The 26,081-nt window shown below is 35.7% G+C and overlaps 5 protein-coding genes across 8 annotated transcripts; 2 read left to right on the top strand and 3 right to left on the bottom strand.

Annotated features, from left to right (window-relative positions):
* The first annotated feature begins 244 nt into the window (after positions 1 to 244).
* On the top strand, positions 245 to 5,939 carry LOC18017331 (auxin response factor 7). Of its 2 annotated transcripts, XM_006400580.2 has the most exons (13): positions 245 to 1,036; positions 1,356 to 1,468; positions 1,573 to 1,668; positions 1,775 to 1,831; positions 1,916 to 2,071; positions 2,168 to 2,252; positions 2,344 to 2,434; positions 2,518 to 2,682; positions 2,778 to 2,973; positions 3,079 to 3,217; positions 3,297 to 5,218; positions 5,292 to 5,482; positions 5,584 to 5,939. In XM_006400580.2, exons 1-13 carry the CDS (start codon positions 991 to 993, stop codon positions 5,762 to 5,764), a joined length of 3,438 nt encoding a protein of 1,145 aa, XP_006400643.2. In that variant the 5' UTR covers positions 245 to 990; the 3' UTR covers positions 5,765 to 5,939. The 2 variants fall into 2 exon arrangements, with proteins under 2 accessions (XP_006400643.2, XP_024011488.1); XM_024155720.1 differs by lacking the exons at positions 245 to 1,036; positions 1,356 to 1,468 and having other exon boundaries at positions 1,916 to 2,073.
* Positions 5,940 to 6,019: 80 nt separating this feature from the next.
* On the bottom strand, positions 6,020 to 7,859 carry LOC18017330 (20 kDa chaperonin, chloroplastic). The gene is made up of 6 exons (XM_024155725.1): positions 7,754 to 7,859; positions 7,316 to 7,500; positions 6,809 to 6,988; positions 6,560 to 6,715; positions 6,397 to 6,474; positions 6,020 to 6,310 (listed from the first exon to the last, which is right to left on the bottom strand). The coding sequence occupies exons 2-6, from the start codon at positions 7,496 to 7,498 to the stop codon at positions 6,137 to 6,139; spliced, it is 771 nt and encodes a 256-aa protein (XP_024011493.1). The 5' UTR covers positions 7,499 to 7,500; positions 7,754 to 7,859; the 3' UTR covers positions 6,020 to 6,136.
* Positions 7,860 to 9,544: 1,685 nt separating this feature from the next.
* LOC18017329 (beta-galactosidase) lies at positions 9,545 to 13,463 on the bottom strand. The gene is made up of 11 exons (XM_006400577.1): positions 13,293 to 13,463; positions 12,927 to 13,202; positions 12,757 to 12,849; positions 11,972 to 12,310; positions 11,778 to 11,865; positions 11,571 to 11,689; positions 11,130 to 11,476; positions 10,694 to 10,910; positions 10,360 to 10,599; positions 10,058 to 10,269; positions 9,545 to 9,935 (listed from the first exon to the last, which is right to left on the bottom strand). The coding sequence occupies exons 1-11, from the start codon at positions 13,461 to 13,463 to the stop codon at positions 9,545 to 9,547; spliced, it is 2,493 nt and encodes an 830-aa protein (XP_006400640.1).
* A 6,283-nt stretch (positions 13,464 to 19,746) lies between these two features.
* LOC18017328 lies at positions 19,747 to 21,014 on the top strand. The gene is made up of 2 exons (XM_006400576.2): positions 19,747 to 20,494; positions 20,591 to 21,014. The coding sequence occupies exons 1-2, from the start codon at positions 19,881 to 19,883 to the stop codon at positions 20,730 to 20,732; spliced, it is 756 nt and encodes a 251-aa protein (XP_006400639.1). The 5' UTR covers positions 19,747 to 19,880; the 3' UTR covers positions 20,733 to 21,014.
* Positions 21,015 to 22,054: 1,040 nt separating this feature from the next.
* Positions 22,055 to 23,500, bottom strand: LOC112086685 (protein TIFY 10A-like). 3 transcript variants are annotated; one of them, XR_002899552.1, is made up of 5 exons: positions 23,352 to 23,500; positions 22,814 to 23,106; positions 22,652 to 22,709; positions 22,352 to 22,569; positions 22,055 to 22,260 (listed from the first exon to the last, which is right to left on the bottom strand). XR_002899552.1 is itself a non-coding variant. In XM_024155729.1 (5 exons), the coding sequence occupies exons 1-4, from the start codon at positions 23,426 to 23,428 to the stop codon at positions 22,479 to 22,481; spliced, it is 519 nt and encodes a 172-aa protein (XP_024011497.1). In that variant the 5' UTR covers positions 23,429 to 23,500; the 3' UTR covers positions 22,055 to 22,260; positions 22,456 to 22,478. The 3 variants fall into 3 exon arrangements, 2 of the variants coding, with proteins under 2 accessions (XP_024011497.1, XP_024011496.1); XM_024155729.1 differs by having other exon boundaries at positions 22,456 to 22,569; XM_024155728.1 differs by having other exon boundaries at positions 22,483 to 22,569.
* Positions 23,501 to 26,081: the final 2,581 nt, after the last annotated feature.

Raw genomic sequence — 26,081 nt, 5'->3', positions numbered from 1 at the left:
CCTATTTTGTGAAGTACGTCAATAATTGTATAACACAGTAAACTAACTTAATGAAAGAAAAAAACATATCACAGTTTCACTAAGGAGAAGAAGAAAAACAATAGTAAAGTTTATTTTTCTTGTTTTTTTGCCAAAAAAGTTTATTTCTAGAGGACATATATTATTAAGAAATTTTTATCGTGGCCAGTTTGCTAGTGAATATGTCGGCTCGTAAGCATTATTAAATAAAATAAATATCCTAAAAATTGAGAAGAAAGGAAAAAAAGGAGGAAGAAGAAAAGCTATTCCTGTGCTTTTTGCAGACCTTTTGGTAGTTGTCCTGGTCGCTGATCATCCATTTCCGACAACTCTGATGCTCCTTCTCTCCCGTGCGAGCTCTCTGCCATAATCTCCTGCTCCTCGATTCTCTTTCTTCTTCCTTCGTTTTGTTTCCTCTTTCGATTGTTTACCCATTTCCCAGATTTCTTTTTATAGAAACCCAACCCTCTTTGATGCGCCAAGAAAGGAAAGTAAAGAGAGCAGCTGAGTCTAAGTAAGTTTCTGGTTTTTGGTTCCTGGGTTTTCTGAATTGTCTGACGCGAGTTGAGAAGCTTCGTCGAAAACGGAATCTTTCTTCGTTTTGTCTCGGTCTTATGACTTATTGGTCTCTCCGGAGATTCCGCGTGCAAAAAAGTTCTAGTTTTGATCTCTCTGAGATACGTCAAATTTCCGAGAAATTGGAGGCCTTGTCGGAAGTAAAAAGCAGAGATCTTGGAGTTCCCATTTCAGATTGTTTCTACAGATTAACGATTTTTCTACTGTAAATTGGATTGTGAAGAAGTGGAGCAAGAAATCAGTTGTTTCCGTGGCCGATTGAGGTGGGAGAGAGACAGAGTTTAGGCTTTGATGTCTATGCTGAAGATGAAGCTCTCACGCAAAGAGCTCAGCTTTGTGTAAGCTCAGATTTAGATTATTATTGGGTAGATTCTTCTGGAGTAAAGTTCAGCAATCATGAAAGCTCCTTCATCAAATGGAGTTTCTCCGAATCCCACAGAAGGTTTGTATAATCTCTTATCCTGATAAATATCAATCCTTTAGTAGAAACTCCATTGCTGGATTTGTATAGATTCAGCTGGAAGTAGAGGTCACCATTTCTTCAAAATTGCTGGATATGGGCACCTGAATTGAGTTGATTTCGCTCATTTTCTGCTTTAGAAGTAAGCTAAGTAACTATTGTATTGATGTAAACAGCCTGTGGCTGTGGGAAGTTTGTGGGGTTTAGAGCAGTTAGCTCTTCTTGTTGTTTCGATAGTAGTTAACAAAGGAAGATCCTAGAGATTTGAAGTAATCACATCTTTGATGTTGTGTGAGTGCAGGAGATAGGAGAAACATCAACTCAGAATTATGGCACGCTTGTGCTGGGCCACTGATTTCGTTGCCTCCAGCGGGAAGTCTTGTTGTTTACTTCCCTCAAGGTCACAGTGAGCAAGTATGTTGTTTGAGAAAGTTCGATATCATTCACGGTTCTGATCAAGAATGAGTCTCTGATTGGAATTTCATGCGGCTGTTGATGTTTTTTTGTCTATTTCTTAGGTCGCAGCTTCAATGCAAAAGCAGACTGATTTCATACCTAGCTATCCGAATCTTCCTTCTAAGCTCATCTGTATGCTCCATAATGTTACATTGAATGTATGGTATCTCATTTAAATATTGATAATGGCCTTTACTTTAGATCTTTTAACATCAGTCTGCTTTTGAGTTGCTAATGTCATTTGCCAATTCCTGATTGTAAAAGGCTGATCCTGAGACAGATGAGGTCTACGCGCAGATGACTCTTCAGCCAGTAAACAAAGTAGGTTATATTTTCACTGATTAACTCGGCTCTAGGTGTGTTTGAGGAGTATGGACTAATTGTTCAGAGGATTTTGTTGAACAGTATGACAGAGATGCATTGCTTGCCTCTGACATGGGTCTTAAGTTAAACAGACAACCTAATGAATTTTTCTGTAAAACCCTCACGGCGAGTGACACAAGCACACACGGTGGATTTTCTGTACCCCGACGAGCAGCTGAGAAAATCTTTCCTGCTCTGGTGTATATACAATGCTTTCTTATATATCTTTACTTCTTGATAACTTGGATCTCTTTGTTGCCTTAGTTTCTTACATGGTTGGCAATATTTTGTTAGGATTTCTCGATGCAACCACCTTGTCAGGAGCTTGTTGCTAAGGATATTCATGACAACACATGGACTTTCAGACATATTTATCGAGGTGATTCCTTGTTTTTGGTTGATTAACCTATTCAGTCAATTTGGCTTTTGTCAAACTGTTCTTAGGTTTTGGATTTGTTGCTATTTATCAGGTCAACCAAAAAGGCACCTGCTAACTACAGGCTGGAGTGTGTTCGTCAGCACGAAAAGGCTCTTCGCTGGAGACTCTGTTCTATTTATAAGGTATGGTATATCAATCTCAATGTACCAATGCTCTTTCGGTACTTGTCAGTCAAGATGCTAACTTTTATTCACTTTCAATTAAGAGATGGAAAAGCGCAACTTCTGTTGGGTATAAGACGTGCAAATAGACAGCAGCCTGCGCTTTCTTCATCTGTAATATCAAGCGATAGCATGCACATCGGAGTTCTTGCTGCTGCAGCTCATGCTAATGCTAATAACAGTCCTTTCACCATTTTCTACAACCCGAGGTGGCGGCTCTTATATGTTTCTTTTTGTCTCCATTAACCTCACTAAATGCTTATTTCATGATAATTGCTGAGAGAATACCACCGGGGTTTTGCAGGGCTGCTCCTTCTGAGTTTGTGGTTCCTTTAGCCAAGTATACCAAAGCTATGTACGCTCAGGTTTCCCTCGGTATGCGGTTTAGGATGATATTTGAGACGGAAGAATGCGGAGTTCGTCGGTATATGGGTACAGTAACCGGTATCAGTGATCTTGATCCAGTGAGATGGAAAAACTCTCAGTGGCGAAATCTTCAGGTAGTGTGAAGTAAAACTCATGATGAATGCCAAATTTGTGATTCTTGATACATTGAAACCATTCATTTAAGTCATGCCTTACTTTTTTCTTTTTGCCTGCTAAAGATTGGATGGGATGAGTCAGCTGCTGGTGACCGGCCCAGTCGAGTTTCAGTTTGGGACATTGAACCGGTGTTAACTCCTTTCTACATATGTCCTCCTCCATTTTTTCGTCCTCGGTTTGCTGGGCAACCTGGAATGCCAGGTATAACTTTTTGTACAATTTCATTTTTACACAACATCTTTGAATCTCCTAAAAGACGGAAATGCTGGTGGTCTTGCAGATGATGAGACTGACATGGAGTCTGCGCTAAAGCGAGCAATGCCATGGCTTGACAATAGCTTAGAGATGAAAGACCCTTCAAGCACGATATTTCCTGGTCTGAGTTTAGTTCAGTGGATGAATATGCAGCAGCAGAACGGCCAGTTACCATCTGCTGCTGCACAGTCGGGTTTCTTCCCCTCTCAAACCGCGGCGCTGCACAACAGTCTTGGTGGAACTGATGATCCCTCCAAGTTACTGAGCTTTCAAACGCCTCCAGGGGGAATTTCCTCATCAAACCTCCAGTTTAACAAACCGAATCCGCAAGCGCCAATGTCCCAGTTGCCTCAGCCGTCAACTACGTTGTCTCAACAACAGCAGCTGCAGCAGTTGTTGCACGCCTCTTTGAACCATCAGCAACAGCAATCGCTGTCTCAACAACAACAACAACAACAATCGCTACAGCAACAACATCAACAACCGCTACAGCAACAGAGTCAGCAGCTACAACAGTCTCAGCAGCTAAGAACGCAGCCATCACAATCTCATTCGCATCCACAGCCACAGCCACAGCCACAACATTTGCAACCACATAAGTTGCAGCAATTTCAGCTTCCACAGAATCAGCTTTATAATGGTCAACAAGCAGCGCAGCAGTTTAAGGAACAACAAGCATCTATGCATCATTTGCTACCACAAGTCGTTTCGGAATCAATGGCAAGCAGTGTCATTGCGCCTTCGTCTAGCTCCCATAATCAAAGCTTTCAACAGCAACAACAGTCTACGCAACTTCATCACACACATCGTCATTTAGGTGCTAGCACTAGCCAGAGTAGTGTAATTGAAACCAGCAAGTCGTCATCTAATCTGATGTCCATACCTCCGCAAGACACACAATTTCCACGACAAGTAGAACAGCAGCAGCCTCCTGGTCTTGTCAAGGGACACAATCAACAAACACTTCTACAGCAGAAAACTCAACAGGCACAGGCACATGCACAGGTCCAACAGTTATTCCAGCAGAATCTCTTGGAACAACCGCATTTACAGTTTCAGCTGTTGCAGAGATTACAACAGCAGCAACAGCAACAGCAGCAGCAACAGCATCAACAATTTCTTTCGCCAGGAAGCTCGAGTATGCAGTCTCAGTTACTCCACCAGCAGTTGCCACAGCTGCCTTCTCTCTCTCAAGGTCAGCAGTTTCCGTCATCCTGCATTAACAATGGCTTATCAACGTTGCAACCGCCTCAAATGGTGGTGAGCCGGCCACAGGACAAACAAAACCCACCGGTTGGAGGTGGGGTCAAAGCTTATTCAGGCATCACAGATGGAGGAGATGCACCTTCCTCTTCAACCTCTCCTTCCACCAACAACTGTCAGATCTCATCTTCAAGCTTTCTCAACAGAAGCCAAAGCGGGCCAGCGATCTTGATACCTGACACACCGGTTGATATGTCTGGTAGTCTTGTTCAAGAGCTTTACAACAAATCCGATATGCGGCAAAAACAAGAACTCGTGGGTCAGCAAAAGGCCAAAGCTAGTTTAACAGATCATCAACTGGAAGCATCTGCCTCTGGAACTTCTTACGGCTTAGATGGCGGCGACAACAACAGACAACAGAATTTCTTGGCTCCTACCTTTGGCCTCGACGGTGATTCCAGAAACAGCTTACTCGGCGGAGCTACTGTCGATAATGGCTTTGTGCCTGACACATTGCTCTCGCGGGGATACGACTCCCAGAAAGATCTCCAGAACATGCTATCAAACTATGGAGGAGTGACAAATGACATCGGTACAGAGATGTCTACTTCAGCTGTAAGAACTCAATCTTTTGGTATCCCCAATGTGCCCGCTTTTTCAAACGACGTAGCTGTCAACGATGCTGCCGTTCTTGGTGGCGGATTATGGCCAACTCAGACACAACGGATGCGAACTTATACAAAGGTTCGGTTTTGCTCCAATCCCTCCTAGTTGAGTTACGTTTTAGGTTTGACAATGTTGTAAAATTTCCTGACAGGTGCAAAAACGAGGTTCAGTGGGGAGATCAATAGATGTCAACCGTTACAGAGGTTACGATGAGCTGAGGCATGATCTAGCGCGCATGTTTGGGATCGAAGGACAGCTTGAAGATCCGCAAACATCAGACTGGAAACTTGTCTATGTCGATCATGAAAACGACATCCTTCTCGTCGGTGATGATCCGTGGGAGTAAGTAGAGAGCTATTTTATTCATTCACACAAGACTGTTAGAAAGTTCTATTCTTTATTCTTTTCTTTTTTCATAACCTTTAAAATCTTGATTGTTGCAGGGAATTTGTAAACTGTGTTCAGAGCATAAAGATCCTTTCATCAGCCGAGGTTCAACAGATGAGCTTGGACGGGAACTTTACGGGAGTACCAGTTACAAATCAAGCCTGTAGTGGCGGCGATAGTGGCAATGCTTGGAGAGGTCATTATGATGATAACTCGGCCACTTCGTTTAACCGATGAATGCAGAAGATCTCTCACAGACACAGATTCTTTCTTTTTCCTTCCTTTTGTAATATAACTTCTCCTCTTTGATAACATGTCTCAAGTTTCCACTGGTCACTGTAGAGCATATTACCTGTATAATATCTTCCGCTAAGTTTACGAGAAGATTTTATTTGATGGTTGTTACAGATTCTATTGACTGACCAGCTTAAACCGTTTGAACCAAATTGATATGCGTGTTAATGGTAAGGAAAGGGTTGCCAACAAATCACCAATCAAATCACAATCATATTTTCAAACTCAAGAAGTCTTTTTATTCAAAATTATGCCAAGCCGTTCATTAAAAATTTCCACAATTGGGATACACGTTGCAGGTTACAAGGATATAAACTAAGAAAGCACAGCCATCACATCTGAAGCTCTAAGGGCAATGTAGTTGGAGCCATCTTTGCCCTTGAAGTCGTTACCCGCATACTTGGAGTAAAGAACTGTGCTTCCAGTCGATATTGATAGTGGCTGACGCTTACCTTCCTCATCTAGAGAACCTGGTCCAACTGCTATCACCTGCCAAAAAACAAAAATGAGATTATGCATATCTAACACTTCTGTATGAGCTGAGGAACACATCAAGCTATCAAGTGTGTGCTTACCGTGCCAATAGAAGGCTTCTCTTTGGTAGTCTCGGTTAGCAACAACCCTCCAGCTGTTTTCTCCTCTGCCTCAGCAACCTAAACTCATAAATTTCAAAACAAAGCTTCCTCTTGTTATCACTAAGATGCAACAAGATGATTACGACAAGCAAAAGATGCAAACCTTAATGAAGACTCGGTCATTCAAAGGCTTGAGATCTTTGATGTCCTCTGTCTCAAGAAGGCCAACAATATCATCTTCCTTGAGAATGAGATGCTTCACATCGTTGAATTCCACCTCAGTTCCTGCGTATTTGGAGTAAATAATTTGTGCTCCAGTCTGCACCAAGAAGAAAGAAGCATTTCAGATAAATTTATGAGCAGAAACGAAGCAAACGAAGAAAGAAGGCATGAAGGAAAGTGAGGCTGTTACAGGGACAGTGATATCAATTTTGTTCTGGCCAATAGTTCTTCCTTCACCGACAGCAACGACTTCACCTCCTTGAGGTTTTGATTGAGCTGTGGATGGAAGTAAGATACCTCCCATAGTCTTTTCCTCTGCCTCCTTGATCTTCACCAACACTCGATCTCCCAATGGCTTAATTGTCGTATACTATACATAACCAAACACGAGAAAAACCAAAACGAAACAAAGAAATTTTGTAAGTCATAACAAAAGAGAAGGAGCACATCAAAATGTCTCACAAGGCGCCAATAATATAAAAAAGCTAGAAGCATCTAAAGCTTAGTTTCTATAGATATCATACAAATGTTTGGATTATGTAACACAAAAAAAGGATGGCCAAAACAATAAAATGGATTGGTGAAGCAAAAGAACAGCAATCCAGCATTCAGACAAGCTCCACATGTTCAATCAAATATGTTCAATCAGACCATTTCAGAAACAACAATGAATCGAAAAAAGGAAGTGAGCAAGTACCTTAGGAGCAACGACAGAAGCAGCTTTGACAACCAAAGGACGGAGCTGGCTCTGTCTAAGGGTGCCTGGTTTCAAAGTTCCAAAAGAAGAAAACTTGGCACTCGAAGCTCGGAGACCTTCCAACGAGGCTAAGCTCCTAGCTGACACAGTCACTGGTGATGCTGTAAGTTGGGTCGCCGCCATTTCTGCAATACGTCAAACACACATAAACTCTCAATTGGTCAGAAATGAGAGAGAAGGAGAGAAACAAATAAGCAGAAACAAAGATTTCTCGCAGATTCACAACATTTCCCGCAACACCCAACCACTTTTTAACAAACCCGATTAGTTTCTCCGCCCAAATTTCAAACCTTTGTATTCAATTATAGTGGTGAACCCTTTCTATAACCTTAAAAGATAGTAAGAGAGTGTTGGTAAGTAAAGCGAAGAGATTCATACCTTGAGGATAAGAAAAGGGGATAGTGAGTTTAAAGGATAAAACCCTAAAAATTGCAGAAGAGATAGACTTACACAGGACTGCCCCTTTTTATTTGCAGTAAGAGTTCTATCTAGAACACTCTACCGGGTGGGTTTTTTAGCCTGTTAAACGGGTCGGGTCGGGTCGGGTCGTTACCAACTCCTCCTTGCATACTTTGTGAATTTTCTAGATTAATAATCTTCGGATATTTCCTTTTTTTTTTTTTTTTTTTTGCTAAACATGTAAATATCATATAAATGATGAAAGGTTGTTAACCTAATATAGTGCTTCCTTGGCAAAAATAAAATAAAAAACAAGGAAGCAATACAGCAAATTTGATGATAAATTTGTTACCGGAGCCAAAACGACATCAAGTTTCCAAAACGCCGTTTCTTTCGTCGAGCATTAATGATGTTTCAGATCTCTTTGTCGATGATTTTGAAGATTGTGGCCGCAGGGATGAAATGTTGGTTGTGGAGGATGTTGTTTCTCTGCTTCCAGATGTGAAACAGAGTCGCTTGAACTACAATCTTTCAGAGCATGGATGGAGCATTTTGGGAGGACGAGCTCGTCCAGGATAGAAGCTCCTTCTTCTTTTTTTTTTTTTTTTTTTTTTTTCTTTTAACAAAACCTTGGGATGTTGTTTTCTTTTGAATCATTGTGCGATGTTTAACTTTTAATCTTCCGGATGACTAAGACATTTTTTTTCTAAATTTTATTTCCTAATAGTATTCATGTACTCAAGATAAATTAAAATATGAGATTATACTAGGCCAAAATACTACAGTAGGCATAGCAAGGATTTTTAATATTGTTAAGAGAATGTTGTAAATAATGGGGAAACAAGTAGAAGTAGAAATAAAACTAGCAATGCGGATGATGAATTCGAATTATTTATGCTATAGAAATTATTAAGAGAAAAAAAATCCATTTAGATACATTGTTAAAGGTCTTGACCAAAGACTGGAAAAAAGATACATTGTTTTGATTGTATATAGACTGAACAAATAGAATGTGTGATAGAAGATAATTAGCAATAGGACAAGAGATACAATAAGTGTTATTATAGGTGAATTCTTGTGATCCTCATGGAACAAATTTCGTCAAGCAACAGAGTATCATTGCTTATTTTAACACGGTGCTATAAAAAATAAATTAGTGATCTCATAATCTATGTTTAGTCATTTTTGTTTTGTTTTGTTTTGTATTTTTGCTATAAACTGCCAAGAATCTGCATTTGAAATTTCACATTGAGGAAACATGGATTAATTAAGATGAGATGAACATTGAGCAACTAGTGGTAATCAAACAATCCATAGAATAAGATGAACATTGTTGGATAAGATGAACATGGGTTATGATGAGATGAATATTGTTGTTAGTTTTTTTTTATATGTTTTGATTTTATTGCACTATATATAAAAAAAAACACTTCATATTTGGATACTCCATTATATATTTGGAAGTTCAGAATTTACAAAGGATAACAAATTATTCTGAGATCTATTACATAAATAATGATAAATTTTTATACTTTTATTGCAAGAGCATGGGATGTACATGTTTTGTTCAGAACCTCTATTCATTAAAAAAAAGAAAATTAACACAAATTTTTTATTAGATTGTAATTTATTTCCATAACCCTACTACTTCCAAATCCATCTAAAAAACGTCTGACTGATGAAAAACAAGAACAACATTATTTAACCACCAAGATTAATCTAGATTATTTAAGAGATTATTGCAATCACTAGCTAGAGATAAGATCTAATCTAGCACTCAATTTCCACAAACAATCTTTTAGGTGAATCTCCACAGTCCAACTTAGATCCAAACACGTGGGAAGACACATTCATAGAGCAATTGGGTTTCCCAACACACTCTTTAGCAATGATCTTTGCAGCATCATTTGCTCCTTCGCAAGTGCCAACCGTGAAAGACCCACAATGGCCTGATGGATTTCCAAAGCTCGCGAACTTGACGGCTGAGATTGGCCTGTTGTTGCAAGACAACTCCACTTTATTGTGTTCATGAGCCCTAGCACAAACAGTTCCAATCACAACCGTTTTGAAGTTCACCATTGTCGGGTCACCGCCCATTTCTTCGAATAGAGTGATAGTGTTGTGTCCGGTCTCATTCAAGAACGATCGTGGAACATGGTACCTACAAAAATGAAAATACCATAATTTTCAGAGAAATTAACCATTAGCGATTATGAGCAAAATAGTCTGGAACTTTTGGAAAAAATAAGAAAGTAGTCATTATTTATTTCATGTTAGATTTACCATCTTTGAGTTGGTTTGCCGCACATAAAAGCGCATTTGTCACTACCATACTCGCCACGATAGTCACATTCCTCAGTGCAACCGTCATCACTAGAGTTGAAGCTTGGCCAGTAACGTCCGATGCTCTGACCGTTGATCCAAGCCTCTCCTTTCCCAAGACCATTAAAGTCGACAATCACTGGATCTTTACCAAGAGGAGCCTTGAAGTTTGCCTAGAAAAGATAACACTTTATTGTAAGAAGCCTCTTATTTGCAATACATATCAAAAGGATTATTAAAGAAAGGTTTTAATTGATACTAACCTTGTACCATGTCAACATCCGATCAGCAGGAAGCTTTTCGGTTGACCATTTAAGGTGGTGAGTCTGGTGACCAACGGATTTTGTACTGAAAAGTTTGTGATTGAATCCATTCAAACCAATCTTGTAGTCCCATTTATGCGCCGATAGATCTTTCTCGATCGTTTCATCTCCTTTGTATCCGACTAATTTCACTGGACCATTGATTCCAGTTGGACCGGTCTCAAAGAAAGCTCCATAATTCTATAACATAAGACCACCATTTCAAGTTTCACAATAGTTTTGGACAAAAAGTTATCATGCAATGCTCAAGAAGCTACATGGTTTCACTTCTTACCTGTAGTCCAACGGAAACGCTGAGAAGTGAAATATGATTAGTTCCGTGAACGAGATGATTGACCTTCTTCTCAAATCCGTAATCGAATTTGTTATCCTTGACGATTTGGTTACCCACGTATTTTCCATTGACGTAAGCATGCAGAACATGGGCATTGCTGTGAACCCGTAACGTCATGTTTCGGCTCCAAAGTGGATCTTTCTTGTCAAGATGAACCCTAATTTATCAAGACCATACACAAATCATGTAAATCATTAGAATTAATGATTTCACCTGTATGGAAGCAAAATAAAAAGAAAAAAAGAAAAAAAGACGATATTGTTGAACTAGTGGTTGTCTACATATCTAATTTTTGAATCTAGTTATCAATATAGAAAAAGAAGAAATAGAATATAAGATATTTATTTGTCGGATCATATATATACTATATATATACCTAGTCATGTACCAAAGGTAGTCACTAGCATCATTTGTAACGTCTTTTTGGTCAACAAGGCCCTTGGCTATGAGATCTCCACTGCCTTTAAGAATGGTCTTCCTCTCAAATTCCGGTCTCCAAGACCATTCCAGCTTCTCTGGCTCGCGAGAGTCTTGGGTCATGATGGAAGTTTGAGTGTTCACTCTTGCAGTGTTGTAAGCCTCTTTATCGCAGTCAGGAAGAACACTCACGGACCAAGCCGGTACGTTGTAGTCTTTCCCTTTGAAGTTGACCAAAGCATCCGCAGTTGCGTTCACATTTCCGATGAAGCAACTCGATCCTTCGTTTGTTGCGTAAACCGTCGCCTTTTTTTTTAAAGATACAGCAAGCCGGTTAATGATAACGTCATCAACTTTATAGTTAAATAAGGGACAGTAAGGAAACATGACCGAGTCTAACCGTGACTGAATTGCCAAGATCTATTGTTGAGATATTGCCGTAAGTTAAAGGTTTCTCCATCGATTTCAACAATGTGTGTAGCTGCTTCAAGTGACCCCATTTCGGCTGGTTCAAGTTACCTGAAAGAATGATATAATAAGTCAAGACCGTATATATTAAGCAAATATGTACAGATATATAAAAAAAAAAATATGTGAAGTTATATACCGAATTCATCAAGAGGAGCGTGGTAATCATATGAAGTGGTTATGTATGGACCTCCTGCGACTCTTCCAAAGTTAGTTCCACCATGGTACTGTAATATTTTCACAGATAACAAATAGATTAAAAAAACAGGGTTAGAAAAGTTTGGCTATTAATCATAATAAATTAATATTTGTATATATGAAGCTGAATCTGACCATGTAATAGTTTTGGAAAGTTCCACCGGTTTGGAAAAATCTAGCAACGGAATAAGCAAGATCCTCAGCGGTTCTATAAGGATGTTTGCCTCCCCAATTCTTGAACCAGCCGGTCCAATTCTCTGTCCACATCTTTGGGCTGCTTGGGTTGCTTGGTTTGTACTGGTCACAGTAGAATCCATTGCACGTCTCGATCATAGGCGCAGGAGCGTGGGGTTGTTGGCACATAAGCCATGGAACACCGATGTCCAGAGAGTTAGCCATGTTGGCACACCAATCAATGTACGCCTTACCCTCTGCTCCATACGATGAGATCACGTTTCCATACTCGTTCTCGATCTGAATTGAACATAACCGAACAATTTTTTTTTTGAAAACAAAAATTCTGGTTTATATCCTTATAGAGAAAACGCAGTATGTAACGTCAAAACGTTTATGATGATATGTAGCCATGTAGGGACGGATCCATAGCGTTTAGAGTGGGTGCACATTTTACGTTTTCCATGTTTTTGTATTAATGGTAGGATTTTCATTTTTTTTTATAGTTACATCCTTTTGTTAGTTTTAATTTCTTTACCGATTCCACATTACTTCCTTTTTTCTACTACTGAGACAAAAAAAAATGGTTTAAAGATTTTAATAATTTAATTTGCAAACTGTAATATGAATATTAAAATTAATGTATATTATAGATGTCTATTTAAAAATCTTAAATCGAAATATAATGTTGACAAAAGACATAGATAAATGACCTTCAAATAACATTAATTCTTAGTGATACATACCTGAGCTAAGATGATTGGACCGCCTTGTGAAGAAAAAAGATTTTCTTCCTTCATCATGTTTACGATTTTTGTAGTAAAATTTTGCATTTCATTCTGCATAAAAAGATTCAGACAAAAAAAATTTAGAAAAACCTCAAGACTCGGTTGGTCTAGAGAAGTTTGGGTTATACCATGAAACCGGAGTTAACGGTTCTGAATTTCATATTGGGCATATTGTGCAGCCACACTGGAAATCCTCCATAATTCCATTCTGCACAAACATAAGGCCCAATACGAAGAACGGAGTAGAGACCCGCAGCGTGGATGGTTTTGATGAAGCGAACAAGATCGAGATTTCCTGAGAAATCGTATTGCCTACGTGCTGGCTCATGGACGTTCCAAAAAACATAAGTCTCGATCGCGTCTAAGCCACCATCTTTGGCTTTGTTGATCAAATCAGGCCACATCTGCAAGCAAAACAACACAACATATATCACTAATGAAGGAAGCAATGTATATATGTATAAGTGGTGTGTTAAAGGTAATTAGTTAGTTACATCAGAAGTGCTTCGTGGGTAGTGAATGGAGCCTGAAATCAGGATTCGGCGTTGTCCATTGATGGTGATGGCTCGTTCGTCATGAGAGACAATGGTTGAGTTAGATGAAGAGAATGTGGTAATGAGAATGAAGAACAATGATAAGAGAAAAATGAAGTGTTTCATTTTCATAGCTAAGTGTGGTGTTTTTACTGTATCGATAAGGAATTGCTTTGGAGAGGTTTTTATAGTAAGTTCGAGGGAACAGTAAACTACCATTTTTTAAGATAAGTTTGTTTAATATAAATTGGTTTTGAGGATTGACTAGGTTATGAAGATTTAAAAAAACAACTAATGGAATTTGGAAACGATTTTAGTGGACAAAATAATTAGACCAAAACAAATATTTCATTTGAATTTTTTTAATTTAAATGGTTTTGATTTTATATATTATTGGAAAGTGGATAATGATTATGATTTTGATTTTTATAAACTAGTCAATCCTTAAAATTAACCAAAACGAATCACTAGATAACCTAGTCAATGTTAAAAATATTTTTAAATAAAAGATTGGATAAAAAAAATCGTTTGCATGGAAAGTGGAACACAAATTTCATATGAGATTGCATATTAGCTTATCCAATATATTAATGAGATAAATTTTTAGAATTGACTTGGTTTCGAAATGGATATATATTACATAAAAAAAAACACCTTTTATTATTTAGATTTTAGGATTTGAACGATTGACTAGATTATATTCTTCTTTATTCACCGATGGACCAGGTTATTTTAGATTGACTTATTATCTAATAAACTTGTAATTTATGTCTGCAAAAGAAAAAGAAAAACTTCCTCATTCGTATACGTGAAATCATTTTTGATGTTTATTGTTTTATCTAAAATCATTCTTGATATCTCCTTTATATAAAAAGGTTTATTTTCTAGACTTCCCAGCTACGCCACGTAAACAAAAATATTCACAAAAATAATCATCCAATCAGGTGAAACCATATCAATATCTTTCCAGCTCATAACAGGAGTAGAAATTATTTACACATAGAAGGTAAATTCACTACTCAAATACAAAAATTGTTTCCTTTAGGCTTTAGAATCTGATGGCCGTCCACCTCCTTCATAAATCAACGGTTAACATTGAAGAGATTCATTCAAGCTTTAAAATCCAGTGTCTCGATTTGTCTCCTCCCAAACTCTGCTTCTCGCTGGTTTAAAATCTATTGTCTCCATTCGTCTCCTCTCCAACAGTTTCCTCTAATATTCCAATTAGAATATGATTCTCATAATTCCAACGATGCTATACCTAAAGAATCAAAACCATGTATTTGGAAAAGAAGATGGAACAGTGGAGGAAATTACAATCATAGCCTATTTTCTAATTGTGAGTTAAATTCACTGCTTGAATTGATATTTCCTTCGAGCTCTTGGTATAATTTACTGTCATTGTCTGCTTTTTGGTTAACTGATATTACTCATGTATTTTTGTTTAGCTTTTTGGAGATTTGGTAGTTTACCATGACAGAAAAACGTTCTTTTAGTTGATGCAGAAGACAATCTTAGGGTATAGTGCATGATACTGAAAATATGAACACGTAGTTTAATCGTATAGCAAAAAGGTAAAAGGGATTCCTTACTATATGTCTCTCTTTGGGACTCTTTTATGTTTTTTGGCATTATGATTGATTGTGAGTATCACGACTTCAAAAATAATGTTTATTGTTTAAAGTTCTGAACCGACAATCTCTTAGACTCAAGTATCCATGGGTGCGTGTTGTCAACCATTCCCAAGGTGATTTAACAAGAATGTCTACATGATTTAGGCTCGGAGAATAGAAAGAGAGTACTTTTCCCGTACTAGAGAATATAGGCTTGCTCGTAAAATTGGTTTTGAGCAATCGGCAAAGATGTTCTCTGAAAGGTAAGTGCTCTCACGACTATAAAAGTTGTCTTCTTCATTGGTAGCATTAGAATTAAAATTCTGTTCAGAAAATTTTCCAGTTCAATCATATGTCTCTCTGCATTTAGTTGGAGTTCTGTGTGGCAGTAAGAAGAGGAGGAAGGGTACAATCGCTTTCTTAATTGACAGATTTTCCAAACTATCAACAAGCAACTAGAAAATGAAAGAAGGTGCTTCTGCTCCACTGAAGAAGAATAATTAAGGATTTTGGCCAGTCCTAACGACTACAAGAATAATTACAACTTGAAACGAATGAAACGGGAGTGACTCGACTAAAAGGAGACGTCCAAATTGACTAAACACGTTTCTGTCTATACAACCATTAGCTGTTTTGTTTGAAACGGAGTATAACTGCTATGTTTTCTTAAAACGGCATCTACAACACCTGACTAAAGTCGAGAATTTCAGGCATCCAATCGCCAGTTATAGAGCTGGAAACTCAACTAAGTCGCCTTCGAAAGCTTATTCCAGTTGATGTAAGAATAAGGTTGTCTGTTCCTTTGTCTTTTACTGTATTCTTAGAAAAAGATTTATTTACTGCTTTGGTGCAGGTAAAGTTGTATCCAATAATTGAAATATGTTTTTTTTTATTTTCATCGTATATCAGGCCCAAGGAACATCTTCATGGAGTGTACATTTTGACCCTTTCAGTTTTAAATTGTTTGACGTTGCTGATATTTAAGTCTGCACCATGAGTTGTGTATAGGGTGTGTATTGATACAAGAAAAGAAGAACTGGGGCAATGGTTGATTACTCATGTGTGCTGGCGGGGAAAAGGTGTATACACAAAAATACATGTTTCAATGTACCATGTTTTAGTTACCTATATTGATTCACTATTTCGTGTGTCATTTCTCGCAACCATTAGTATTTTTTTTGGTATGTCATTGTTTGAGTTGGTTTGCTCCGATTTTAGTTTTGGTCTGCTTTTGGTGTTTGTTCAAATTTTTGTATTACAGCAGCAATTTTTTTGGATTCAGTTTATATTATTCTGAGTTATAATTACCTGTTTTTTATTTACTTGGACAATAAAAGTATGATTTATGTAGTTTTTAAAACAGTACATTATACTCCCTTCGTTTCATAATAAGTGTTGTTTTAGATTTCATTTTTTGTTTCAAAAAGAGTGTCATTCTGCATTTTCGATGTAACTTTTTACCCTTATTTCCTGTTTTATCCTTCATTTAAAAATAATAGTTTTTGTAATTAAATGTTATAAAAGTATATTAATTAAAGGTATATTTGTATATTTTATTAATTTCTTAATTTGTGTGAAATGTGTTAGAATGACACTTATTATGAAACAGAGGGAGTATATTTTCACATGCTATTGAAGTCGTTAACAATAACAAAAAACATTTCCCAAAACTACAAAATTTATTATTCAGAATGAAGTCATGAAGAGCTAAAGAATACTTAAATAGTTTATTTAAAAATATTACTTTTAAATATTTTAAAGTTTTATATCATTTATATTTTTAAATATAAAACATTACCAAAATACTAATTATAACCTAAAACTAATAAAAAAAAATTATGAAAAACCCGTGCGTAGCCCGGGGCAATCTCTAGTTTTTTATAAAACAAAATAAAACAATAGCTACTGTGTTTTAAAAAGTAAGTTAACAAAATTAATTTCAACTAGATAATTTTCCTACTTTACGCTTTCCACTATAAATTTTAATTATAACGTTTCATTATTTTAAAATTTAGATGAGTTTTAAATTACTGTATGTGAACAGATTCTGTTTATCGGGTTTTGGATAATGTTGATTCTGCGAATAATTAGGAAGAAGAAAGAAAATGATATTTTTTTGCTTAATATATTTCAAAGGAGTTTTAGATAACGTTTAGACAAATTCAAATAAGGAAAAATGGAAAATAATGTGTAGATTACATTACTTATTTTTATTTTTGTTAAAACAACAATAAATAAATTGGATATTAAGAATGTAAGAAAAAAAGACATACAGTTAAAAAAAATTAAAATGATATATAGCATGATATTTTTTATCGCTGTTAAATATATATATATATATATATATATCATGATACAAAATAATGTGCGATCGTAAACAAAACTGTGTTTATAAAAACTATAATATAAAGACATATTTTACACCCACCCATTCATTTCTTCACATGTGCGTTAGTTTTTTTTTTCACATGTTCGTTAGTTGCAAGTCTTAAAACCTACAACTTCTTAAATTTTTCGAGAATACTCGTTTATTATATGGTTTTACACATTTTCAAAATAAACGATGCAATTGTTTCGATTCACTGTCTTTTTCTCATGTTAAATTAAATGTGTCTTGCACACATTTTTTGTTCTTCGTAAAAAAGAACGTTTTTGATGTCGCATATATTACCGAGTTTTATAAAACTCAAACACATGTTTTTTTTTTTCAACAATCAGAACTCTATGTTTCAGTTAAATGCAATCGTGTAGAATTTTGATATTCTTGTTGATGATGGATGATTATTTTCATCAGCAAATATTATTGAGTGCTTTTAATATGCACAAGGAAATGTACTTGAGGATTTTAAATAGATCAGATGATAGTTGAAATTTTTTTCTCATTTAAATATCCCTTACTTTTATAGTAAAGAAATTGCTATAATTTATTTTATTTTTTACTAAATTTTTCTGAAAATACATATGTAGGGGGATCTTAGTAGGGGAATGGGACCATGTGAAAAAAAAATGAAAAAAAAAGAAGAGGAAATATTGTATAAATAGTAACGTAAAATAGAACTCCGAGTCAGCAAATAATAGTGGAGGGTACAATGGAGCTGTTGATGAATGCCACGTATTCACATCTCATGAAAGTGCTCAACGAATCCTCTTTAATTAGCATATGGGACCCATTTGCGACATTGTTGATTTCGACTTTTTGTGTTTTGTGTTTGTTTGTTTTTTCTTTTTCTTTTTTTTTTCTTTCTAAATATTGTGTCTGAGTGTGGACCACTCTTTCATTGGCACCTCATCTTTATATTCGTTTTAATATCTCTATTATTACTTAGACCATAATTATTGCTGATACTCTTATTTGGATCTCTTAGTTTTTTTTTTAAATTAAATTGAGAAGAATGGTCACGTGGAGGAAGAAAAGAGGGAGAGAGAAGGTAGAGACCGTCTCTTTTAGTCTCAAAGTAAGAGACGTTCCGAAATAAGAGACTGTCTCTTTTAATCTCTTTTAGTTTTAAAATAAGAGACGTTCCCGAAAAGTTTTCAAATCAATTGATTAAAAAACTATAAAATAATATTTAGAAACCCTGTTGTATACTGCGATAATCCTGCCCTTATGTTCTTGTTTTTAAAATATATAGTCGGTTTCTAAATTAATATATTTGATATTGTTGTTGATTTTCTTGTAAAACAAATCCGTCCAATCTAAATCCCATTATTGTTATAAGCATTGTTTAGGGTTATGTCAATTCAGATTACACATATTATAACACTCCTCTAAAATTCATTAATTATCGAATAACAAATAAACCACGCATGTGTCGCTGTTATGTATAAGTCTGGGCAAATACAGAAGGTTGCGTTTGGTTTAGACATAATTGCTTACAAACGTTATCTTTGATCTTTGTGGCTGGATTATTGTGATTGCATGCATTTGAAACTAATTCTATAACGCCGTAAATAATTCCAAACCAATATTTTTGTTATTTTAAACGTTTTCATAGAAGAAATATATGTTATTACCGATCAATTTAATCCAGTCTTATTATAACCATTTTGTTACATGTATACTTTTCTGATTACAAATTTATGTTTTCTTAAAAATATATACACAAGCCAACAAAACAAAGTTTTGGCGGAAGGACGGAAGCTTAATCAAATAATTATGATGATGATGTAATGAACACAATATTTTATGACTAAAGAGCTAGCTATTATTTGTAGGACTATTGACTAAAGAAATAAAGTACCCCTTTTCTTAAAATAGGAATTTATTTATGTTAAAACTAGAAAAACATAACGTATTACCAGTTTAAAACCGTGTCACACACACTATTATTTGTATAAAGAAGTGCTGTTAATATTTGCGTCAACGTATTAGTAGCCATAGTATGTTGATTGTTGACTATCCTCAGAACGAGAATTGACGACTTAATGCATGTACTATTAAAACACTAGAGTACTAGTGAAACTATAAATTTCTTTATTTCTATCTTTTGTTTATTAAGCTCTTCTGGTTTTTCATCGATGGTAAGTTTAAAACCTGGTGCGCCAGCCAATTATCTCCCTCTCTAGACGTTCTTAAGAAAGAAAAAATAAATCCAAAAGATTTCGATTCCAATAGCTTCACACGTTTCGTGGTCTGTTACGTCATATGGTAGTTTCGTTTTTGAAGATAAACAGTAAGGGTTTTATTCGTAAAATAAGACTAGTTCACGTGAAATATTGTAAATATTGCAATAAATAAAAGTAATGTAAAGTTTCTCAACCCTCCCACCAACTCCACCATAAATAACACATCTCTCTTCCATCTCTTCTTTGTGGAGGTTTCACAAACACCACCAATCTTCTTCTTCTTCTTCTTCTTCTTCTTCTCTCTTTTCTTTTTATGTTTCTTCTTCTTTTTTAGTTTTTTGGATCAAAACCCTTTCTCTCGATCAAGATCATGCTTAGCAAAAGAACCCATCCCATGATCGGCAAAATATCGGAGCTCCTCGTCGGTGTTAACCGGTCTGCGGCGGCGGCGGCTCCTTTCTTCGACGTCTTGATGACGAGCCCTAAAAGCCCACTCGATTTCAAGATTCTCCCTCAGATATCTCAAAGAAACAGCTCAAAGAGATTCTACGATGAAAATCTTGGTGGGTCCGTTGGTCTAGGGATTGTAGCCGCACTCGAGAACTCAACCACTCGTCGAATCACGAGCGTTTGTAGATCGGAACCGAACCAATCCGGCCGGTCTGATCCGGTTAAGTTCATGAGCCATGGAGGAAGCACGGACGAAGAAGAAGACGAAGAGATGTTCACAATGGACGAGGAGGATTACACTTTGGTGACGTGTCACCATGGTCCTAGTGGATCTTGTAGTACAAGGGTTTATGACAGAGATGGGTTTGAGTGTTTCGCAAGTGAGATCAACGAAGATCGTCGTGAGAGACTTTTCGTGGTCGATGTAGGTATGGAATCTCCGGAGAATTCGCCGGAGTTTCAGGGTTTGGATTTCCTCAATTCGTGTTACTTATGCAGGAAGAAACTTCATGGTCAAGACATATTTATTTACAGGTATAATTTGGGAGCAAAAATATAAGTACTTTAATATTATAGTTTCAAAGCTCGATTTCGTATTATATTGATTGATTTTTTTTTTAAAAAATGCAGGGGAGAAAAAGCATTTTGCAGCACAGAGTGTCGATCGAGTCATATAGCAAATGATGAAAGGAAAGAGAGATGTAGATCGAAATTCTCAACCTCTCCTTACACCGCCGGCCAAATTTTCTCCGCCGGAGTTCTAGTGACTTAGCCGGAGTTCTTCTACTGAGTATATATACATATATATATATATATATATGGGGGATCGGGGGTAAATAAAATAATTAGGCATAAATAATCGGCGAGAGTAGCATATATATATATATATATATAAAAATGACATGCATGTCCATATAATGATATATGTTATATAATATATGGTGGAAACGAAACAACATCGAGAAATTTTGGCGAGGGGGTTAATGATAGTCAAGAGTGCTAATTCTTGATCGTTAAAATGGCGAGAAATGGAATTCAGCTCTTGTTTTTTTTTTTTTGGTTATTTTGTTTTTGTATTTTGTGATAATTAACATATTAAAATAATTTTGAAGTGAATTTTCCTTTTTCTTGTGTCCGTTCTTTTAAATTTTGTTTGAAAGGTGAGTATAATTGCTCCAAGCATCAGATCAAATAATTGAAGCGAATATTAGCAACAACAAAAAAAAATGGAGCGATGAAAGTTGTACAAAAAAATAAGAATGATATACGAATAATTTGCGCATAATTATGATGTATAATTGTATAAAGCATACAAATGGTTGTTGCGGTGTTGGTTTGTGTGTGGTTTATTCATCAATCAACTTGTGAAAGATACGAAAACTATAAAATAAACATAGAAAAAAAAATACTAGTAATAAAATAACATTGACCCATACGGAAGAAGCCAGCAATGAGAATAAGCCCAAAAGAGGGACATCATTGCTGAGTGGTTGGGCCCACCATAAATGTCTAATTATTAATTAATTATATTATATAGAACGAACAAGACAAAACCTAATTTCTTTGTGGTCCTATCATTAAAATTGGTTTGCATGCAAAATTTTAATGTCTTTGTTCTTATTCGAATTGAGTCCTACACAATTTTCAGGCTTTTGGGTCCATTAGTATGTTGCTCTTTAAATTTTGGTTACATATAGTAATATAGTATGATTGCTTGTGTTTAAAATGATACTCATTTAGGGGATATGAATTTTTGAGAAGTTTATTTGTAAGATAATGACATCGAGTGGTAAATAATCCAAAAAATCGTACCACTAAATGAAGATGACTCGTGTTAATGGTTTTTTCTTTAACAATAACACGTCCTCTTCAAATCAAACCAATCTCTATTGTTTTCTAAAACCGCTGTTTGTTTTTTTAATCTAAAATTAATTGGCGATGAGTGATAAATGTCGCTATCTTTTTATATTTGTGTTGAATCATATCAATTTTTCATGTGAAATATTATAGCTAACAAGAGTTATATTAATCGAACTTCTTACACTGCTAAGCATATTTATAAAACAAAATAGTAGTAATTATTGAAGTACGAAATTTTGATGAACATTATCTCATTAAATAGTCATAATCACCAAAGAACAGAGCTTAATCGGTAAATTTTGAACAAAAACCAAAACAAAACAACCCACAAGCCCCTATTCTTAAGGGAATGTCTATGGATACAATTTTGAAACCAGAAACAAACAAACAAACTCCCGGAAAATTCGAACTGATACTAGACTCATCACCGATTTTCCTCTCTGTCAGACAAGAAACCAAGAAAAATAAATGGTTATCTCTGACCCAAATCTGGTTAAATCAAATCAATAAGTCTAAGAAATTCATTGCTACCAAAACTTTTATTGTGTTTCTAAATTCGATGGTCTCAGATCTGAAGTTAGCCGGGCCATAATAAAGACACATAAAACCATTTCCATAACACAAAAATGGTTTACTATTGATGATGTGGCTGAGGAGCCTACTTAAGCCACCACTTATTCTCAACCCGTGGCTGCGACACGACTGCCAAGTGGTTGCCGGAGCTATGATATGGTCCTCGTCCTCCACACCTTCATAAATCCAATAAAACTAATTACCAAGCAAATCACAAATTTGAGAAATTAGAGCATATGAAGATATTATTATGTATACCTATCTATTCTCTTCTCCAAGAACCGGTGAAGCGAGTTTCTCCTAGCAATTGGGAGTTCTGTATTAACAAAATAAAAAACAGATCAAAAAAGAAAATTTCGTTAGATTTTAATTATTTTCTGAACGCATCTCCAATTTTGTTTTGTTACACAACAACCATACCGCAAGTCATGTGATCCATGGAAACTTCAAAATTGTTGACTTGATTTACATTTTCCTGAAAACTTGGGCACGTAACCGAACGATTACATTGATTAGGGTCGTTGTGAGGCGTAGTAGGAGCTAGTCGTTGATTAAGCTGAGTGTAGATTTTTGATGAAGTCCCTTCATGCGCCGCCAAGAGTAAGATTTGTTCAGCTTTCTCAGATGAGAGATCACTGAGCACGAACACCTTCCCCTCGTAGAACATTGTCACTTGAGCTCTATGACTCTCCTGTCTCATATTTTTATTCGTCCTGAATATAATGACATAGACTAAGTTTCCGTCCAACACAAACATAACACTTATAAGATGATAAAAAAACACAAAGATCAAGCGCACGGATAGTTGTGTCACAAGCAGCGAAGAATGAAAAAAACTCTGACGTGTATTACAAGCGATTAGGTGTGATACCAACAATGGCAAAAAGTATTCTAAAGAGATTCTATCAGTTCTCTTTCTATCAGTTCTTCGAAGTTAAGTGAGGAAAAGCTAACAAACCCGTAATTAGGCAAGGTATAGAGATCTTGTTTGGATGACGGATTGTGGAAACTAAGCTGCTCAGGGAAAAGATCCATTTGTTTATTGTGGAGATTGCAGAGAAGTTGGTAAGAGAGTGTTTGTTTTTGACAAAAATCTGATACTACATATGATTTTGTTACAACCTAATAAAGAGGATCTTAAGAAAGAAAATCTTGTTTTTTTTCCGATTTTTACCAAGTCTTTGTCGATTTTTTCTATAGTTAATTAAGATATGTGGATGAGATTATTGAATTACTGTTATTTTATCCATTTTATATTCTATTTTAATATTGAGACAATAATTTATGTCGTTGTCGTTAAACTCCTCTTTGCTATGCTAGGTATTGAACAATATATGTAATTTTACAAAAGAATTAATAAAATATGTTATATCGTATCTGGCTTTATGCTTATATATATCATATTGTATGTTATTGACAAAGAAAACAATCGGATGAGTTATTCAATCATTTCCAACAAAATCCTTGAAGATAAAAGTAAAATTAAAACTTGAGAATTTTCTCAGCTCGTAGTTTTAATTTTATTATTTTTTTGTTTTAAATTATCAATATAATAGATACAAACATTAGGCACTACAAAATCGAAATAAATAAAAATGATAAACCACATGGAACATCCTAGCTTTTTCTTTGTATTTTGGTCACGGTCATTTTTTTGTATTTTAGTCAAGGAATCGACAGATTTTTCTAAAGCCTACAATTCTGGCTTTTTTTTAAAAGCCACATTCATTTTTTTTTACAGTATAAGTTTTTAAGGTCAAATCTTACAACCCACAGTCTATATCAATCAGAGCTGAGGGAAAATATCCATTTGTTTATTGTTACATGTTGTGGAGATTGCAGAGAAGTTGGTAAGAGAGTGTGTTTTTTTTCGACAAAAATCTGATACTACTTCATTCAACTTTATTATATGGATTTTGTTACAACCTAGTAAAGAGGATCTTAAGAAAAAAAGTCTTCTTTTTACTGAGTCTTTGTCGATTTTTTTCTATAGTTAATTAAGATATGTGGATGAGATTATTGGATTACTGGTATTTTATCCATTTTAGATTTTATTTTAATATTGAGACATTAATTTCTGTCGTTGTCGTTAAACTCCTCTTAACGACAACTCCTCTTTGCTAGGTATTGCCCAATATATGTAATTTACAAAAGAATTAATAAAATATGCATCGTGTGTGGCTTTATGCTTATATCATATTGTATATTATTGACAAAGAAAACTATCAGATGAGTTATTCAATCATTTCCAACAAAATCTTTGAAGATAAAGTAAAATTAAAACTTAAGAATTTTCCCAACTTGTAGTTTAATTTTTTTTTTAATTATGAATATAATAGATACAAACATTAGGCACTACATAATCGAACTAAATAAAAAGGATAAACCACATGGGATATCCTAGAGCTTTTCTATTAGGATGGATAAAAACATGGCAAAACAGTGTTAAAGCATCTCCAATAGGAGTATTTAGAAAAACTCTTAACAACTAAAATAAAGAAAAAAATGAAAATAAGAGAGAGAAAGTCCTTAAAATCCTTAGACCATGTGCAACGGCGTATACACGTTGCGTCTCCAGCCATTTTTTGGCAATTAAATAAAACAAAAACACATAAAAAAAGAGAGACGTCGCCAAATTAGAGACTGGAGAAACGTTTTTGGCGACCACGTGGCGTGTTGTTATTGGAACCAAAAAAATAAGATGGAAGAAAATGCATTCTCTTTTTTTTTACCCGATAACTTTGTTTTTTTTTTGCAGTCTTCGTTCTCTCCGTCGGCGATTGTTCGTCAATTTATCTGGATTCTTCGTCGGCGATTTATCCGGATTCTCGTTGCGTATTGTTTCAGACAGAGGCGTCGATGTCCTTGCAACATCTGCTTAGCGGAATGAAGGATCAATTGAAGCTTCTGTCGGCGAAGGTAAGCAAAGCGTCAAGTTGAAATTGTTTTGATTTTTGTATTTAGATTCTATGTTTGGGATGAAATGGTTTAATAAAAGGGTGTAGATTTATCGGGTTTAGGTTGTGATTGGATATCTATGCCGATTTAGTCTAGGATGATATGGTCTTCGACTTTGGCTTTGATATCGCCTCAATGTGGAATTTTGTTTTTGTTTTGTCTGTTCTTGTATTGAGTTGTAATTCGACAAGATAGACAAGAGGAGAATTCATGCTCGACATAAAACTCCATTGATGTTTCAGTTAATCTCACGATTACATTTGGATCAGTTTTGGTTTGTTTAAGTTTGTCTTCCATCTTTGTATCAGTTTGCATATGTTTAAGTTTGTTTATAGTTTGACACGTTCATTAACTCTGCTTGTTTTGTTTAAGAAATAAGTTCTGAGCATTGGTACTTTATGGTTCCGGTTGTAAGCTAACCTGAACGTTGGTATTAGTTTGTCAAGTTCTTTATATTTGTTTGTTTTCTTTATAGTTGAACTTCATTAACTGTGATTGTCTTATCCATGTCTTGTTTGTGTAGTTGTAGTTCATTAACTGTTGTTTGTATAGGTTCTGTTTGCTAACTCTTATTTATTGTCGCCTTTGTTCTATGCACGACGAGTGAATGTTGCGGAATGACAGGAAGAGGAGAGAAGAAGCACATCTGCATAAAGCTATCCATCTTCACTATCCTGAAAAGGTAAGGTACAATCACTTATTAGGTAGTTGTATTAAATGGGTTTAGGTA

The sequence above is a fragment of the Eutrema salsugineum genome, unplaced genomic scaffold, assembly GCF_000478725.1.
Source record: "Eutrema salsugineum unplaced genomic scaffold, Eutsalg1_0 scaffold_2, whole genome shotgun sequence".
Lineage (NCBI taxonomy): Eukaryota > Viridiplantae > Streptophyta > Magnoliopsida > Brassicales > Brassicaceae > Eutrema > Eutrema salsugineum.
Note: the sequence above shows the minus strand (reverse complement) of the source record. Positions and strands in the feature narration are given on the sequence as shown.

Bases quoted from the DNA above. Each gene is read 5' to 3' on its own strand.
- LOC18017331 (XM_006400580.2), top strand. From the start codon at position 991: ATGAAAGCTCCTTCATCAAATGGAGTTTCTCCGAATCCCACAGAAG. The intron at 1,469-1,572 runs GTATGTTGTTTG...TCTATTTCTTAG, and splicing joins CTCAAGGTCACAGTGAGCAA to GTCGCAGCTTCAATGCAAAA. The intron at 3,218-3,296 runs GTATAACTTTTT...GTGGTCTTGCAG, and splicing joins TGGGCAACCTGGAATGCCAG to ATGATGAGACTGACATGGAG.
- LOC18017330 (XM_024155725.1), bottom strand. From the start codon at position 7,498: ATGGCGGCGACCCAACTTACAGCATCACCAGTGACTGTGTCAGCTAGG. The intron at 6,475-6,559 runs GTTTGCATCTTT...TTATGAGTTTAG, and splicing joins ATGACCGAGTCTTCATTAAG to GTTGCTGAGGCAGAGGAGAA. The intron at 6,311-6,396 runs GTAAGCACACAC...GTTTTTTGGCAG, and splicing joins AGAAGCCTTCTATTGGCACG to GTGATAGCAGTTGGACCAGG.
- LOC18017329 (XM_006400577.1), bottom strand. From the start codon at position 13,463: ATGAAAATGAAACACTTCATTTTTCTCTTATCATTGTTCTTCATTCTC. The intron at 12,850-12,926 runs GTATAACCCAAA...CTTTTTATGCAG, and splicing joins CCGTTAACTCCGGTTTCATG to AATGAAATGCAAAATTTTAC. The intron at 10,600-10,693 runs GTAAGAAGTGAA...CTTATGTTATAG, and splicing joins GCGTTTCCGTTGGACTACAG to AATTATGGAGCTTTCTTTGA.
- LOC18017328 (XM_006400576.2), top strand. From the start codon at position 19,881: ATGCTTAGCAAAAGAACCCATCCCATGATCGGCAAAATATCGGAGCTC. The intron at 20,495-20,590 runs GTATAATTTGGG...TAAAAAATGCAG, and splicing joins CAAGACATATTTATTTACAG to GGGAGAAAAAGCATTTTGCA.
- LOC112086685 (XM_024155728.1), bottom strand. From the start codon at position 23,428: ATGGATCTTTTCCCTGAGCAGCTTAGTTTCCACAATCCGTCATCCAAA. The intron at 23,107-23,351 runs GTTTGTTAGCTT...CATTATATTCAG, and splicing joins TATACCTTGCCTAATTACGG to GACGAATAAAAATATGAGAC. The intron at 22,570-22,651 runs GTATACATAATA...GGATTTATGAAG, and splicing joins TTGGAGAAGAGAATAGATAG to GTGTGGAGGACGAGGACCAT.